General features: G+C 39.9%; 1 protein-coding gene across 2 annotated transcripts; it reads right to left on the bottom strand.

Annotated features, from left to right (window-relative positions):
- Positions 1-1,061: 1,061 nt before the first annotated feature.
- LOC115680708 (NEDD8-activating enzyme E1 regulatory subunit AXR1-like) lies at positions 1,062-9,543 on the bottom strand. 2 transcript variants are annotated; one of them, XM_030604536.2, is made up of 16 exons: positions 9,390-9,543; positions 9,070-9,250; positions 8,333-8,505; positions 8,075-8,238; positions 7,798-7,908; positions 7,526-7,605; positions 7,160-7,310; positions 6,978-7,071; positions 5,819-5,907; positions 3,363-3,436; positions 3,105-3,267; positions 2,667-2,752; positions 1,891-1,974; positions 1,618-1,798; positions 1,368-1,470; positions 1,062-1,263 (listed from the first exon to the last, which is right to left on the bottom strand). In XM_030604536.2, the coding sequence occupies exons 2-15, from the start codon at positions 9,105-9,107 to the stop codon at positions 1,387-1,389; spliced, it is 1,572 nt and encodes a 523-aa protein (XP_030460396.1). In that variant the 5' UTR covers positions 9,108-9,250; positions 9,390-9,543; the 3' UTR covers positions 1,062-1,263; positions 1,368-1,386. The 2 variants fall into 2 exon arrangements, with proteins under 2 accessions (XP_030460396.1, XP_056158295.1); XM_056302320.1 differs by having other exon boundaries at positions 1,062-1,296; positions 1,377-1,470.
- Between the last annotated feature and the right edge of the window lie 8,828 nt (positions 9,544-18,371).

Raw genomic sequence — 18,371 nt, 5'->3', positions numbered from 1 at the left:
TCATTAACCTAATTTTATACATGAATTTTTCCTTGACCGGAAAGTGTTTTCGGGTTGACTTATCATTTTCGGCCAATCAAACGGGTGAAAGTCCGGAAAACGGATTCTCGAAAAACACTTTTCCTCAAACAAACGGACCCTTAGGCTAAATATCTCCTCGTAACGATTCCATTGGCATCTTCCTAGTACCAGGTTACAAATTATTCTGAGTCAAGGCAGTTACTTCTGTTTTTTTGGTCGACCTGTAATCAGCAATATTGGAGAAAAATCCAAACGAAAGAAAAATAAAAAAGAGCAAGACACGAAGGGCTCAATTCCCTTAAAAAGTATCAAAAGCTCGGGTTTCAATGCTAGTCCAAAATTTTTTTTTCTCACAAAAAATAGAAAATGAGGTAAATAGTCCCTACATTTTGACTCAATGTTCAATGTCGTTCCTGAACTTATAATTTGTTCAATGCGATACCTGAACTTTTTGTACATATTTGATTTAGTCCTTATACTATATAAAATGTTCAATATTATTATTTCGTTATTTCAAGTTTAGGGATAATATTGACGATTTTCATATAATCCAGAGACTAAATTTAACATGTAAAAAAAATTTAAAGATTACAATGAACAAATTAAAAATTCAAGGACACCATTACATATTAAGTCAAACTTCAAGAACCATTGGTACAATTATTCTTATAGAAACACAAAATTTAACTTGGGTCCCGATTTTGGCCTAAAAATGTTCATTCGGTACTCAAATCTGGCGCGGTCACGCTTTTGTCCAAACTTTAATTGTGAATTGTCGAGTACACGAAGAATGGCACCTCGCATCTTTGACAGGCATTATCGAACGTAATCTTCACTGGGGCCAAATTTGGGTACTGGCTGAAATATATGCTTTTTCTTAGACAAACATTTTGGGCAAAAATTAGGAGCCGAGCCGAGCCAAAATCGGTGCCTTTTAAGGGAATTAGACCGACACAAACATATGTAAGTTCGGCAGAATAAATTAATTCAACAAAACCGGCAGTGATTATTGGGATTACAAATTCATTTGAGGGGGAGTAGGCATCTCTCTCTTTGTTGCTGTAATTCGGTTTCGTACTATCGTACATCTTTTGATACCATGAGCTCCACAACGAAACTAAAGAATCCTCTCGCAACAGTTCCCTCTAATAATCCCATAAGGGCTTTCACACGAAACTTCTTCCTTGGCAGGATGTTGCCCCACCTGACATTTCCGCCATGCACTTCTCAAGAAGCGAGGATCTGCAACAACCCAAACGGAGGAAATTGAGTCCCCTCTAGAAACTGTCAATTGTGCGAAAAGGAAAACGGAGGCGAGTGCGGCTATATAGAGCATCAGAAATTACCAGTTCGACGTTGTAGTTGCTATAGGGACAACAATTGAGACTTCTGGTCAATGCCGTTGAAGATGAACGTCCCAGACATGGGAACAAATTGTTTCGTTATGAGCTGCAACAAACAGAGAATGTAGCTTTAAAGTAAAATATAGCATAATATGACCAAAAGAAGAGGTGAATAACAGCCCCAGCTATTTGGAGCACTTGACATTGATGAATTAACCAACGATGCTAGGGTGAACAGAGATGATGATGCAACCTTGATCACTTCCTGAGACGCGACTCCTCCAATGAAAGCAGCAACAGCGTGGAGCTCTGCAGCGCCAAACCGGCACATTTCACTAATAAGATCCTCAGTCAAGGTTTGGCCATTGCAGCCCAAGTCGCTGAGAAGACCGACTGCTGTTGTCTTCAACCGAGATATATCCTCATCCATCTCGCTGCAGTGTATTCACCACACAGAGAAATGCAGAGATCAGGTAACGATTTTTGAAAAGCTTGCTGGAGGAAATTCAATATCGGCAAAACTTACCCTTCAAATTCTCCAGGAAAGCTGTTATAATTAGCAGCAAACCGGTCAACAGCTCGGAGCAGTATAGAGAACCCCACAGCAACACTGATCGACAAGAACCACAGATTGTCAGATGCTAGTCAGCTTGAAAAAATTAGTGGAAGATTGAAACAAGCCATGTGGTTGAGCCAAGACTAACATGGATCATTCAACCTGCACTAGCCAAGTCCAAGTTGATCCAGAAGATACATGACTTTTGACTTAAGCAAGTGCCCGCAAAAAGAAAAATTTAAGGCCTAATAATGGGAAAGAAAATGTATCACCCAGGGCTAAGCACAGCCCATGCTGTCAAGGATTAGTTCCAAAAGAATAAATGCCATTCCATGTGATTATTACCAGCTTCACCAATGCACTTTTCTAAACACACTGACCATTCCATGCCATAACGAAGCATCCACCACATCCCCACAAAGAAACTATAAAAACGTATTAAAGGGCAAAGCTGTAATCATGGAAAAAGATCAAGTTATTGAGCATAATTTTATGATGAATATCTTTAAAATTTCTGGTAAGAACGGCTGGACTCTTGAATTTATCTTTCAAGGACGAGGTCCATGACCGATTGATGAGCACCCCAAAAGAGTGCTTAGAAGACCTTGAACAAATTGTGAACTTCTCATTCTTTGTTGGAGGGAGGGGCTCAAGGTCTCACGATCTAGCCATGCATATGTAGCATTTGCATCTGCATATTTCGGCAGGTAAGTAATTTAAGGCATATAAGCTAAACCCTATCTTACATGTATTCTTCATCTGCTAAATACTTCTGAAGTTCTGATAGGACTGGAGAATTAAATTCATCCTCGACAAGGCGATACCTGCATACCTACAGCTGAAAAATGTTATTTCTTCTTCTTTTTCAGGAAAAAAGAGCAGAGATTTAGGAGAAGTGAAACAAAAATGAAAAAAATGGATTCTAATGATGTTACATAATTGAATCCAGGGGGGAAAATATCTGTACTAGGCAAGCAATTTTAGCTTAGATGTAGAAACTTACAACAGGAGTCAACAGAAAAACGGTTAAGGAGCACACAAGCAAACTCAGCAGCATCACTTATCTCAATGGACACCGAAGCGACTTTGATAAGCTTAACCTTACACCATTCTACTCTTAATTTGTCATTTAATGCAGTATGCCAATTTTAAGAATGAATTATATCATGTAAAAAAGAACTCACTTTGAGTTTTCGCGCACTTCTACAAAAGCTTCGAATAGTTTGTTTTGAAATCGCATTCGTCTCTCTGCCAATTTTCTTCAAATGATTCCTCACTCGTTGCTCCATAACAAGAAAGTCAGCCTCTGCCTTAGCTTGGTAGATCTTCTGCAGGTTTATATAATGTCTGCAAAAGAGAAACGATACAAAAGATATGTCACCAATTATTCTCACACAATGGTGGAGAACATAAACAGCATCATTCATTCCTAAGTCACTAACTCTGTTGAAGATGTCATATCTGGTATCGAACCCTCAAGGGGTGCCTCTCCAGCACCTTCATTTGCAATAAATTCCTGCAAAGATGAAGCAACATGATGCGTGAATCCAACTTAAGAATAAAATGTATCTTGCTGGAAAGTCAACAGTTGGCTAGAAGTTCTATGAACAGATCAGTATAAAGAGCAATTGAATTTTTTCACAAACGAGGGTAGTAGGAAATGGAACCAAATTATGAATCTGAAACTAATTCCATGGTATTCTAAACATTGTGCTTCTAATTTATGGGGTTCTATTAGGCTTCTAGCTTGTAGATCTCAAATCGTAACAACTCAAAGAGACCTGGAAAAGGAAAATATCTTTTCAGTGTCTACCCACTGAGAGATGATGCAGCATTCTCCTGGAAATGGAAGAAAGACATGCACAGGCTTAAATGAACAAATTCCTGGGTTTAAATCAAACCCTTTTCACTTCCTGTGAAATGCACTCGCAGTATACTTGTCGTTTACACAATTCAAAGACATGTCAAGTAAGATACAACAAGAGGTCCATGCAAATTACCAGTTCAGTAAAAATCTTATTCCCCCTCCCCAACCTCAATTCCCTAGCGGAATCAATGGAAAAACAAAGCAACAATGAAGGGACTGACCATCTCATTTCATTAGTGGGCAAAAAGAATAGGACCTTGGAAAATTTATGTCATTTACCAAATATAATGAGTCATTTTGAAAGAGAAAATTACTCAAATCAATTCCAAACCTATTGATGCTAATTCAATTCTAAACTTTCCAATTTTGCCAATGTAGTCCTAAACCATTTTAGAAAATTCTAATCTAATCCTTCCGGTCACTTTTTGCCCGAAATTGCTGACGTGGCATTTGGTCATCGTGGCACGGCTGGCGATATGACATGTAGACAAACTACGCCATTTTGCTTGATCTTTTGAATTTTCTTTTTTCTTTCTTTTTTATTTTTCCTTTCCTTAACTGCTCTTTCCTGGTACTGTTCACCCTCTGTGGATGAACGGTACCACCATCTTCATCTTCCTGTTACTGTTCATCTTCAAAACAAGCCGCCGACCCATCTGGACCTCAGATCGACCCAGATTCAAGGCCGACTAGCCCCCTGAATCGAGCCTTAGACCTCGTCTGTCCCCGGTGCCGCTTGTCCTCATCCTCGCCTGTCCCGTTGCCGCTCAGAGGCCATTGATCTCACCTGTCTCCCGAGACAAGCCTTGGTAGCTGTTACTTGAAGATATCTTGTCAGCAATCCTCTGGAATCCGATTCTTAATAACTTTAATTATTATTGTTTTTTTCCGATTCTGGGTGCAATACAACATGGTGTATCTCAATAGCTCAACTGTTCATTGTCTTCAACCCATGATTTCATCCTCTTCAAGATTCCTTCAAGCTGTGGAATGAAAATTGAAAGTAAATGTAACTTCTCGCTCATTGTCTTCAACTTAAGATTCCTCGTTTTTTGTCTTTTTTCCTTTTGGGGCATTTCAGGGGTTTCCTGTAATCGTGAGGAGCTGATTCAAGAGCTACCCTGAATCAAGAAAAGCATAATAATTCCATTTTGTACCCAATTTTTTCCCCTCTAATTCTACGTAAATGCTTCGCTTCATGATCTCTTTTCTTACCCTCCATGGGATTCAAGGTGGCCGAGCCGCCACGACCTCGATCCGAGGTCAACTTCCATGGCGGCTCAACCTTAGATTTGAGGTCGCTGAGCCACCATGACCTCGAAGTCGTAACCTTGACCAAGGTTGTCATCCATGGCATCTCGACCTTAGATTCGAGGTCGCCGAGCCCTCATGACCTCGATCCAAGATTGTAGAAGCCATGAACTACCTCAACCAAGGTCGTCTAGTCCTCGTCTATGGTGGCTCAACCTTCCCTCGTGAAGCTCGTAGGCTGCAAGTCTCACTCGTGAATATTTCCCTTGTCCTCACCCTTTCAGCTTCACTCATGAAGATTTCCCTTCATTTTCATAAAAGAAACAGAGAAAAGAAGAAGAAGATGAACTATAGCGTGGAAAAGGAAAAAGAAAAAAAAAACAAAAACAAAAAAATTCAGAAAATGAAGGAACACAATGTCGTTTCAATTGAGTTGTGCATGTCAAATCGCTCGCCGTGCCACGTAGGACAGTCAACAATGACTGGACCGCCACGTCAGCAATTTCCAACGGCAATTGACCAGAAAAACTACATTGGACTTTCACATAAAGGTTTAGGGCTACATTGGCAAATTGGAAAGTTTTGGATTGATTGACATCCGTACAATAAGTTTAGGACTGATTAGGTAATTTTCCCTATTGAAAAGCATCACTCCAAAAGACGCCACGACCCATCCACCAGGACCTCCAATCTAGATTGATTGGTACATAGTACTAGCTAAACCATGTCAAAGTCGAACAAACAGCAATAGATGTTACAGACAGCAATCGCGATGACTACCTTCAAAGCTGCCACCATCACCCAAAACTCTGATGAACTATGATGAAGTTCTGCAGCACTATCATCTATAATCTGCTTCAGTTCGTGACCTGGTAAAGAAACAAGGTGGACTAAGTTAGTGTTCACATGCAGCAGCTACAGCTCGATTTTATTACAAGAAAACTGCTGATAAATAATTCATGGAGCAAGCATTACTTTTCCACTCGCAAAGATCCATCCATATCTTAGGTAATGAAGATGCCATGGGAGAGCACTTGAAAATGGGAACAAGAAAGTCAGGCATCGAATAGTTAATATATATGAGGGGCCTACAGGCAAATGCAATATCCATGTGTGGAACAATGAGCTTAAGGATTTAGATGGAAAGTGAAACATATCAAAATTCATTGCGAAATAACAGCTAAGGGAATAGATCAAAGGAATACAATCACATATGCGCCTTTTGGGAGTCAAAAGAGAGCTTGTGGAAAGTTACAAACTCCTTGAAAATGAAAATGAATTTGAACGGCAAAAAGAACGTATGAAAGGTGGCTATGCCAACAGAACAAGAAAGGAGCCCTACTAACAAAAGAGAATGGATGGACGGCAAGAACCTTTTAATGAGAAATGTCGGGGATACTAAGACTGATCCACAAAATTTGTTTACGGAGTATTATGATAAAGTGCAACTATATATCTGAAAAAGTGGACCATATTCAAGAATGGACAATGCCACTTGTAAATTAACTATGTAAATTAATCTTTGTATCTCTAATATTATTGTTAAGAAGTATAGGGGTGGCATATCAACCCAGACAAAATGCATGTATAACCTTGTACGTAGGGTTCAACCGTATGAGGATTCAACAGATATCTTTGTTCAATTTCTTCCATGGATTAAATGTTTTTTAAGGCATCAATTTGCCACCAATAAAATACTAAAGGCAATTGGATCCATTAAGATCAATACAATAAGAAAAATTCTGTTCTTGATTGGATAGAAATAGAACAAAGAACTTCTACCCGGCTCCCCACAGTACCTGCAAGCAAGCCCTATTAGGAAATATTGCTGTACAGGGATATAGCTATGCATGAGGCTGTTTAACCCGTCAACCAAAAAGGTCTCGATGAATGTAACTTCTATCCTCACAATAATAATACGCTTACTTCTACAACTTACTAATTCCTCGAGGCGAAAAGACCTTGAAGGATGCCTCGATAGCTTCCTTGTAGTTGTCTTCGTCAAATGCAATCATCCTGGATTTCAGAAGCTCCTGAAATGCTCAATACCATTAATATCTCCTGTTACAGCTTATCATAAGCAAAGTAATTCGGTATAAAACATCAAAACTGAATATAAACCTTAAATTCTTTCTTCTCTTCTCTAGTTGATGGAAGCCTGCCATTGTGAGAGTCTGTCCATTCATTTGCCATCTTAACAAGAATGACAACATAAGGTATGTGCTTGTGAGCAACAGGATCTGCAGTGGTCAGTTCAATGCCTTCTGCAAACCTGACATGGTAGATTTTAGTCATAAATGACGCGCTTATCTGGATGCACTGCTTGTATGATGTATGGAAGAACAGAATGGACTATCCTTATGACACAACATGAATCAGGGCTCAGTGGAAGAAGATTTTCTAATCATCAGATTCACCAAGTCACTTGATACATTTTGACACTTATGAAACCAAAGAATCATGCATCTTCGGGAAATAAATGCAAACCTCTTCAATTCTGGCCATGGATTATTTAAACGAAGGTCATCCAGGAAATGATCTGGCTTTGACTCAATTATTGTATGCTCCTGCTACAAAAAGGGATGTTAGATTGACCGTATATTTGTAACAGTAAATGCATAGATTTCTGTCTGACTCGATACACATTTCTCAGTTCAACATTATAAAGAAATCTGCAATTCTGATTCAAGCAAATCGCATCACTTGATAACAAACAAGTGTTATCCAAAAGTCAAAAGTTGGTACCACAAGAAGATCACCTTTACACTGATCCGCACAAGCCCCGTAAGTCCGTAGGAACGAGCAAATATCAACATCACATTTGCCTCTCTACAAATTCTATCGAGCTTGATCATAGAGTCTTCTACCAGCTGAAAGAGCAATTACGAGGACTCAATTGTGCACTCAGAAGAATCAATAACAAGTATCTACTGCAAGAATGGTATGGTTCTTTATGCTACAACCAAGCAAAATGGATTTCAAAAATTTACATGAACAACTAAAGAGAACATACAATGGTAGGGTACAACTTCATACCTGAGTAGCCACCACCAAAGTAAACTGAGAGAAGAATGAAGGGCTTGTCTCGATTAGAACCTGAGGATACTCCTCAATAAACTTTGCTTTAACTGCATCATTCAACTCTTGAAGGAAAGAGCACACACACTTTGCCTTGGATTCCCCAATGCTCGACTCATCCACTAAAATTTGCAGAGTCAATGAGAATGTAGGAAAAAAAAGAACAAGAAAAGATCCCAAAAGAAAATGGAAAGATAGCACAATTAAGGCACAAACCCATGAAGTTATTTCCAAGGTCCCCGACTTCAACTTTTGATCCATCAACCACAGTGATGCTCCCAACCCCTCCAAGAACAAGATTTTTTAACGTCTCAGAGCCAGTAGGACCACAATTGAGCAAACATATACTCGCTTTCTCAAGAGCAGCCTGGCCTTGCTCACCCCAGATCCTGAGATATCAATTTATTCACGTGAAAACACAAAGAAACATGACGGAATACTTTACAGCGACCTAGGGATCTACATGTAAGGTAAAGACCATCAACATTGAACAAAAGAATGTTGAAAATGCTCTCCCAAGTTGACCTCCACCTCTGTAAGCGAACTCTGTTGCATTAAGTGGATCTATACCGAAAAACTTAAACCCTAAACCCCGCTTTCAAGAAACACTTCAGCATTCTCAAGCAAATACTAAAGCAATTCCCACATAACGAAGAAATCGATAAAATGTGAATTTCTCTGTATCCTCCAACACCTAAGGCGCAATCGAATGGATGTTTCACCAACATCAGAAGTGTAGCTAAAAACTGTGCGCACAGAATTTTCCATTGAATGCGTTGCCAAGCGCAACCTCGGACTCTCATTAAAACAAAATTAGTTCTGCAAAAGCTCTCTTCCTACTCTCATCAAATCAATTTGCCATATCCTAATTCAAACGAGTCAGGAAACGAAAAACTCAGGAAACAGCGAGCTACAGAAAAGAACTCGACAGACAAAAGCTGCAAACCGAGTACCGGAGTTGGCGATCATATTTGACTTTCGGCTCGGCCATCGCGGTCTTGTCCTCCGGCGACTAACAAGCAGAGAAGCTCCGATCGCCGGCGACGAACCGACGTCGCAGCATTCAGGCAGCGAGTATCCTGCTCAGCTCCGGCACCGCCTCGTTCCGAAACCGTCGGCTGAACCTGAAAGGACCTGCGAGCAGTGCGAAAACTTGAGCGCCGACGAGAAGTGCACGGACATCCGACGCCCTGCAACGCTCGGGCGGGAAGATCTCTCGTCGGAAAACGACCGATCGTCATCGCCGGGAGCCAGAGGAGAAGAGAGAGATTACCCGGGGAAGAAGATCGACGCCTGCGCCTGCGCGCGAGCGAGCTTAGCTCGAAGTGAGGAGGGGGAGTGAGAGAGGCGTTTTCGGCTGCTTACAGCCTAGGCTATGTGTTGGCGGAGCGGAGAGGGAAGGAGTCGAATGCTGGAGAAAGCCGTTCGGGTACGAGAGAGAGAGTCCGAAATACCGTGGACCCGGGTCAAATTGGGCCTCCCTCGGGTCGGGGCACATCTTTTCCGTGTTGGCACGTTGAGGGGCGACCCATTCCTGGTCCGGTATGATCCGATCCCATCTAGGAGCCGTAGACCGGAAAGGACCGGTTCCCGTTCGGTCAGGGCACATTTTTTTTCATATACCCACTTTTAGGGCTAATCCATTCTCGGTCCAGTCTAGTTCGGTCCCATTTAGAAATCGGAGACCAGAAAGGACCGATTCTTGTTTCTGGAACTGGGAACCGGACTGATTGGCCTGAGTGGTCCAATGGAACCGGTCACAATTGAAGAGGGACAGAGTACGAACGATGAAGCTCAAGGACGAGAAGGACGGAAAGATAGAGTGATCGGCAACAAATGTGAGGGGTCAGAGTGCGAGCAAGAAGGAAAGGAAAGACCCGAGAGGGAGGCATGAGAGGGTGGGAAGAGATGGGAAAGAGTGGGAGAGGGCAACTTGAAAGAGAAGGACGGCAGGGGAAAGAGCCGGGAGGGAAGACTGAAGAGAGGGAAAGGCATGGCTGAGGGGAAAGGGAAACTGGAAACTGGAAAGAGAGGGGAAACACCGAAGATAATTAGGGTTTCTTTCTTAAAAGATTTTAAGAAATAAAATAATAATACTAATAACCGGTCCGGTCCAAGCGGTTCAAGTGGGCAATTCCACATTGGAACCGTGAGGTTTTGTTTTGTTTAGCTAGAAAATTAATGATTTGAATAATATTTTTCTAAAAATAATGGCTTGTATTGCTTACAAATATGAATGAATGAAGAATGTTCTTCATCGCCCACGGAAACGTTCAGACGCAGTCGTTATTGGTCACAGACACATTTTTTCATTGGTTAATTATTTCAAGCGATTTTGGGAAAAAAAGTTATTTAAATTATTCATTTTTCACGAAATAAGTGGAAGTTAAGTCGAACAAAATTTCAAATTGCCGGGCTGTTACTTTCGAGCAAACTAAGTCCACTCAAAAGTAGAGGGAAGTGAGATGATGCCAAGCTCATAAGCAAAGATGCACTTGTACACTACAAGATCGCCCATGAAAAGAAGTTCAAAATTGGTCATGAGTAGGACCTTAAAAGAATTAAGGGAAGATAGGAGAATGAATTCTTCGGTATGGTGGAGGTTCTTCCCTGTAAGTTCTCTTAAGAAAAACATCGAGAGAGAACTTACGGGACCTTGGATGGAGAAGGTAAACTCCACATCAGATTCGATTGGTTACCGTTGAGTAGGCATGTATAGTAGCCTTCCGCGTGGGTGACAAGGTGGAACTCTTGGATTCCTACTGGGTTGGCATGTGCTTCACACAGTGTCTAAGTAACCGACTTGCCGGCTCAGTACCTTGATTTAAAATCGAAACAGGAGGTTTTGTTTTGTTTAGCTAGAAAATTAATGTTTTGAATAATATTTTTCTAAAAATAATGGCTTGTATTGCTTACAAATATGAATGAACGAAGAATGTTTTTCATTGCCCACAGAAATGTTCAAACGCAGTCGTTATTGGTCACAGACACATTTTTTCATTGGTTAATTATTTCAAGCGATTTTGGGAAAAAAAGTTATTTAAATCATTCATTTTTCACGAAATAAGTGGAAGTTAAGTCGAACAAAATTTCAAATTGCCGGGCTGTTACTTTCGAGCAAACTAAGTCCACTCAAAAGTAGAGGGAAGTGAGATGATGCCAAGCTCATAAGCAAAGATGCACTTGTACACTACAAGATCGCCCATGAAAAGAAGTTCAAAATTGGTCATGAGTAGGACCTTAAAAGAATTAAGGGAAGATAGGAGAATGAATTCTTCGGTATGGTGGAGGTTCTTCCCTGTAAGTTCTCTTAAGAAAAACATCGAGAGAGAACTTACGGGACCTTGGATGGAGAAGGTAAACTCCACATCAGATTCGATTGGCTACCGTTGAGTAGGCATGTATAGTAGCCTTCCGCGTGGGTGACAAGGTGGAACTCTTGGATTCCTACTGGGTTGGCATGTGCTTCACACAGTGTCTAAGTAACCGACTTGCCGGCTCAGTACCTTGATTTAAAATCGAAACAGGAGGTTTTGTTTTGTTTAGCTAGAAAATTAATGTTTTGAATAATATTTTTCTAAAAATAATGGCTTGTATTGCTTACAAATATGAATGAACGAAGAATGTTTTTCATTGCCCACAGAAATGTTCAAACGCAGTCGTTATTGGTCACGAACACATTTTTTCATTGGCTAATTATTTCAAGCGATTTTGGGAAAAAAAGTTATTTAAACCATTCATTTTTCGCGAAATAAGTGGAAGCTAAGTCGAACCAAATTTTGATTTGCCGGGTTGCTACTTTCGAGCAAACTAAGTCCACTCCACGTGTCGAAAGTAGAGGAAAGTGAGGTGATGCCAAGCTCATAAGCAAAGATGCACTTGTACACTACAAGATCGTCCATGAGAAGAAGTTCAAAATTGGTCATCAGTAGGACCTTATTAGAATTAAGGGTAGATAGGAGAAGGAACTCTTCGGTATAGTGGAGGTTCTTCCTTGTAAGTTCTCTTAAGAAAAACATCGAGAGAGAACTTAGGAGACCTTGGATGAAGAAGGTAAACTCCACATCAGATTCGACTGGCTACCGTTGGGTAGGCATATATAGTAGTCTCCCATGTTTGGGGTGACAAGGTGCAACTCTTGGGTTCCTACTGGGTTGGCACGTGCTTCGCACAGTGTCTAAGTAACCGACTTGCCGGCTCAGTACCTTGATTTAAAATCGAAACATGAGGTTTTGTTTTGTTTAGCTAGAAAATTAATGTTTTGAATAATATTTTTCTAAAAATAATGACTTGTATTGCTTACAAATATGAATGAACGAAGAATGTTTTTCATCGCCCACGGAAACATTCAAACGCAGTCGTTATTGGTCACGGACACATTTTTTCATTGGCTAATTATTTCAAACAATTTTAGGGAAAAAAGTTATTTAAACCATTCATTTTTCGCGAAATAAGTGGAAGCTAAGTCGAACCAAATTTCGATTTGCCGGGCTGCTACTTTCGAGCAAACTAAGTCCACTCCACGTGTCAAAAGTAGAGGGAAGTGAGGTGATGCCAAGCTCATAAGCAAAGATGCACTTGTACACTACAAGATCGCTCATGAGAAGAAGTTCAAAATTAGTCATGAGCAGGACCTTAAAAGAATTAAGGGAAGATAGGAGAATGAACTCTTCGATATGGTGGAGGTTCTTCCCAGTAAGTTCTCTTAAGAAAAACATCGAGAGAGAACTTACGGGACCTTGGATGGAGAAGGTAAACTCCACATCAAATTCGACTAGCTACCGTCAGGTAAGCATGTATAGTAGCCTCCCACGTGGGTGACAAGGTGGAACTCTTGGATTCCTACTGGGTTGGCATGTGCTTCACACATTGTCTAAGTAGCCGACTTGCCGGCTAAATACCTTGATTTAAAATTGAAACATGAGGTTTTGTTTTGTTTAGCTAGAAAATTAATGTTTTGAATAATATTTTTCTAAAAATAATGGCTTGTATTGCTTACAAATATAAATGAACGAAGAATGTTTTTCATTGCCCACGGAAACGTTCAAACGCAGTCGTTATTGTTCACGGACACATTTTTTCATTGGCTAATTATTTCAAGCGATTTTGAGAAAAAAAGTTATTTAAACCATTCATTTTTCGCAAAATAAGTGGAATCTAAGTTGAACCAAATTTTGATTTGCTGGGTTGCTACTTTCGAGCAAACTAAGTCCACTCCACGTGTTGAAAGTAGAGGGAAGTGAGGTGATGCCAAGCTCATAAGCAAAGATGCACTTGTACACTACAAGATCGTCCATGAGAAGAAGTTCAAAATTGGTCATGAGCAGGACCTTAAAAGAATTAAGGGAAGATAGGAGAAGTAACTCTTCGATATGGTGGAGGTTCTTCCCTGTAAGTTCTCTTAAGAAAAACATCGAGAGAGAACTTAGGGGATTTTGGATGAAGAAGGTAAACTCCACATCAGATTCGACTGGCTACCGTCGGGTAGGCATATATAGTAGCCTCCCATGTTTGGGGCGACAAGGTGGAACTCTTGGGTTCCTACTGGGTTGGCATGTGCTTCGCACAGTGTCTAACTAACCGACTTGCTGGCTTTGTACCTTGATTTAAAATCGAAACAGGAGATTTTGTTTTGTTTAGCTAGAAAATTAATGTTTAGAATAATATTTTTCTAAAAATAATGACTTGTATTGCTTACAAATATGAATGAACGAAGAATGTTTTTCATCGCCCACGGAAACATTCAAACGCAGTCGTTATTGGTCACGGACACATTTTTTCATTGGCTAATTATTTCAAGCAATTTTGGGGAAAAAAGTTATTTAAACCATTCATTTTTCGCGAAATAAGTGGAAGCTAAGTCGAACCAAATTTCAATTTGCCGGACTGCTACTTTCGAGCAAACTAAGTCCACTCCACGTGTCAAAAGTAGAGGGAAGTGAGGTGATGCCAAGCTCATAAGCAAAGATGCACTTGTACACTACAAGATCGCTCATGAGAAGAAGTTCAAAATTAGTCATGAGCAGGACCTTAAAAGAATTAAGGGAAGATAGGAGAAGGAACTCTTCGATATGGTGGAGGTTCTTCCGTGTAAGTTCTCTTAAGAAAAACATCGAGAGAGAACTTACGGGACCTTGGATGGATAAGGTAAACTCCACATCAGATTCGACTAGCTACCGTCAGATAGTCATGTATAGTAGCCTCCCACGTGGGTGACAAGGTGGAACTCTTGGATTCCTACTGGGTTGGCATGTGCTTCACACAGTGTCTAAGTAACCGACTTGCCGGCTCAATACCTTGATTTAAAATCGAAACAGGAGGTTTTGTTTTGTTTAGCTAGAAAATTAATGTTTTGAATAATATTTTTCTAAAAATAATGGCTTGTATTGCTTACAAATATAAATGAACGAAGAATGTTTTTCATCGCCCACGGAAACGTTCAAACACAATCGTTATTGGTCATGGACACATTTTTTTATTGGCTAATTATTTCAAGCGATTTTGGGAAAAAAAGTTATTTAAACCATTCGTTTTTCGCAAAATAAGTGGAATCTAAGTTGAACCAAATTTCGATTTGCTGGGTTGCTACTTTCGAGCAAACTAAGTCCACTCCACGTGTCGAAAGTAGAGGGAAGTGAGGTGATGCCAAGCTCATAAGCAAAGATGCACTTGTACACTACAAGATCGTCCATGAGAAGAAGTTCAAGATTAGTCATGAGCAGGACCTTAAAAGAATTAAGGGGAGATAGGAGAAGGAACTCTTCGATATGGTGGAGGTTCTTCCCTGTAAGTTCTCTTAAGAAAAACATCGAGAGAGAACTTAGGGGACTTTGGATGAAGAAGGTAAACTCTACATCAGATTCGACTGGCTACCGTCGGGTAAGCATATATAGTAGCCTCCCAGGTCTGGGGTGACAAGGTGCAACTCTTGGGTTCCTACTGGGTTGGCATGTGCTTCGCATAGTATCTAAAAAATCAGGGTATTGAGAAAAAAAGTTATGTAAACCATTTATTTTTCACGAAACAAGTGGAAGCAAAGTCAAACCAAATTTCGATTTGCCGGGCTGCTACTTTTGAGCAAACTAAAAAATCCACTCAACATGTCAAAAGTAGAGAGAAGTGCGGTGATGCCAAGCTCAAAAGCAAAGATGCACTTGTGCACTACAAGATCGCCCATGAGAAGTTCAAAATTGGTCATGAGCAATACCTTAAAAAGGGTCTAGGGGAGATAGGAAAAAGAACTCCCCGGTATAGTGAAGGTTTTTCCTTGTAAGTTCTCTCAAGAAAAATATCGAGAGGAAACTTGGGGAACCTTCGATGAAGAAGGTAGACTCTACGTCAGATTCGGCTAGCTATCACTGGGTAGGCATGTATAGTAGCCTCCCGCGCTTGGAATGACAAGGTGAAACTCTCAGGTTCCTATCGGGTTGATCTGTGCTTCGCACAGTAGTTTAATAATTGACTTGCCGGCTCGGTACCCTGAATTTTTAGACACCATGCGAAGATGTAGTCGTTGTCGATCATGAACACATTATTTTATTAACTAATTATTTCAAGTGATCTAAATGATCGTTTTTTTGAAAAAATAATATTATTTAAACTATTCATTTTTCCAGAAAACAAGCGGAAGATAAGGCTGCGCATGGCAACTATTCTATGCTTGGAAACAGATTCTAGTCAGAAATGATTTTTTTTGATTCTGTGCCCGGGAACTGATTCTGAGCATTTGAAGGAGTTTGGTAATGGCCCAAAATTTCTATTCCTGAAATAGTAAAAGAACAGAAATGCGTTTGGTAACGGCATAAAATTTCTTTTTATTAATAATATTTTAATATTTCTTTCTTTTTTTTTTCTTCTCCTCCTTCTAGGCCATGGCCGGTAAAATATTTTTTAATTAATAATACTTTTATTAAAAATATATTTTTTAGTTTTTTGGCCATGGCCGGTAAAAAATTTCTTTATTAATAATACTTTTATTAAAAAATAAATTTTTTATTATTTTTGGCCATGGCCGGTAAATTTTTTTTTATTAATAATATATTTTTATTTTTTTTGGCCATGGCCGGTAAAATAAATTTTTTATAAATATTTTTTTATTAAAATATTTTAAGAAAATTTTTTTATTGAAAATATTTTTTTTATTTTTTTGCCATGGCCTGGTCGCCGGCCATGGCCGGTAAAATATTTTTTTTATTAATAATATTTTTTATTAAAATATTTATTTCCTTTTTTTTTGCCATGGCCTGGTCGCCGGCCATGGCCGATAAAATATTTTTTTATTAATAATATATTTTTTCATGGCCTAGTAGCTGGCCATGGCTGGTAAAATAATTTTTTTTTGTTCATAGCCGGTAAAATATTTTATTATTAATAATATTTTATTATTAAAATATTTTAATGTCGCCAGATATGGCGAGGGTGGCTCTCGCGTCGGACATTAGAAGCTACATTAAAAACCAAGAAAAAGAAGAAGAAAAAAAAATTAATTCTCATTTTTGTTTCCAGAATCAAAAAGCTACTTTTTTTTTATTCTTGATTCTGCTCTAAAACTGATTCTGGGCACAAATTTGCAAGAATTTGTGCCTAGAATCAAAAAATTTAACAAACGGATTTCTGTTCCAAAACTGATTTTGGGAACAAAACAACATAAATTTTCACTATTTGGCCAGTTACCAAATAGGCCCTATTTGGCCAGTCGAACCAAATTTCGGTTTGCCTGGCTGCACTTTTGAGCAAACCGAGTCCATTCCACGTGTCAAAAGTAGAGGGAAGTGAGCTGATGCCAAAGCTCAAAAGCAAAGACGCACCTGTCCACTACAGAATCGCCCACGGGAAGGAAAGTTCGATTGGCCTACTCCCACTCAGCCAATTTGCTCATTGAAGATGCTAAGTAAAGCGCCACGCTTTGTCTGCGCTCCTTCATTTGATTATCATTTTGTCATTCGTCCCTCTGCGATCGATAAAAGCCAGAGAATCGTTGACGTGATGCGGGCCCCACACTTACCCGGGGGCTGTGTCATTCGGGCGAGGATCGAACCCGGTTCGAACGCAAGACCTCGATCGGAATCGGTCTAATCATGTCGGCTTGATTTCGAGAACCATCTAGAAATGGTTCGGTTCTCGATTTCAAGGTCAAATCGGGTCCGATCGAGCTCGTTCTTGGATTGCGGGCTATTTTTGGAATGGTTTCTTTCTTTTTTTTTTTCGTTACCCATTTTTTAGGAAAAGAAAATCTGTGGTGGAACCTTATCTAGAAAAAAGAAAGTGACTGCACCTGCAAGGATTGAAGCATGGGTTCTAACGTGCCATGCACACCCACTTGTCCTTTTTGTTTTTTCTAAAGCACCCACTTTTCAAAGAATAGATTTTTGTATAAAAGAAAACACATTTTTTTTATACAGCAATCTCTTTAAATTTGGCAGCAAAGAAAATAAAGAACCCGTGGTACGTTCCCAATTTCAAACTTTTGGAATATGGTAGAAAAATGGTTAATATTACGAAAAATTCTAAATTAGTATATTCATGATAAATTTATCTAAATTAATTTTTTTAATCACCAAAAACTCCAAACTGGTACACTTGTGATAAATTTACCCTCCGTTAGTTTCCGTTAAATTTTACCATTAAATTGCAGGGTTGGATGACACGAGAAAGTTGACGGCGTCACATATTTATCAATTCGTGATTTTTCGTGGTATTAATCTAATTTAACAGATGATAAATTTATCATAAGTGTACCGATTTGAAGTATTTGGTGATTAAAAAATTAATTTGAGATAAATTTATTATTGGTGTATAAATTTAAAATCTTTTACTATATTAACCCTAAAAAACAAGAACATCATCACCTTTTCAAAACAGCCAAGGCGCTGCCTTGCAACTATTCAGCGGGAAGAAAAGTCGCCTCCAGCGAAACTTCCAAAATATCCCTCCATCGCGCCGTTCGTCCAACGCAGTCTCCACTCCAGTGTAAAACGCTCACACGCGTTCCCTCGTCGCAAAGCCATCTGATCCTCATCACACGGCGATCAACGGCGAGTCAACCCTCCCTCCCTCCCTCTCTCTCTCTCCACACCATCGACGGCACGAGATCCTCGATTCGATGCGGCCGTTACGCTCTCCCCCCCAACCCCACGTGGCGACGCGCCATTGCTAGTCAGCACGGGGCGGGCAATAAGTCGGAGCGCAGGGGAACATAGCCCTCCCGCTCATCGTCTTCTAGAGAAGGCGCACAGCTCTAGGTCACCACGCGCAT

This window comes from Syzygium oleosum, unplaced genomic scaffold (assembly GCF_021117445.2).
Source record: "Syzygium oleosum isolate NSW1041296 unplaced genomic scaffold, Sole_v2.1 Sole_v2.23, whole genome shotgun sequence".
Lineage (NCBI taxonomy): Eukaryota > Viridiplantae > Streptophyta > Magnoliopsida > Myrtales > Myrtaceae > Syzygium > Syzygium oleosum.
Note: the sequence above shows the minus strand (reverse complement) of the source record. Positions and strands in the feature narration are given on the sequence as shown.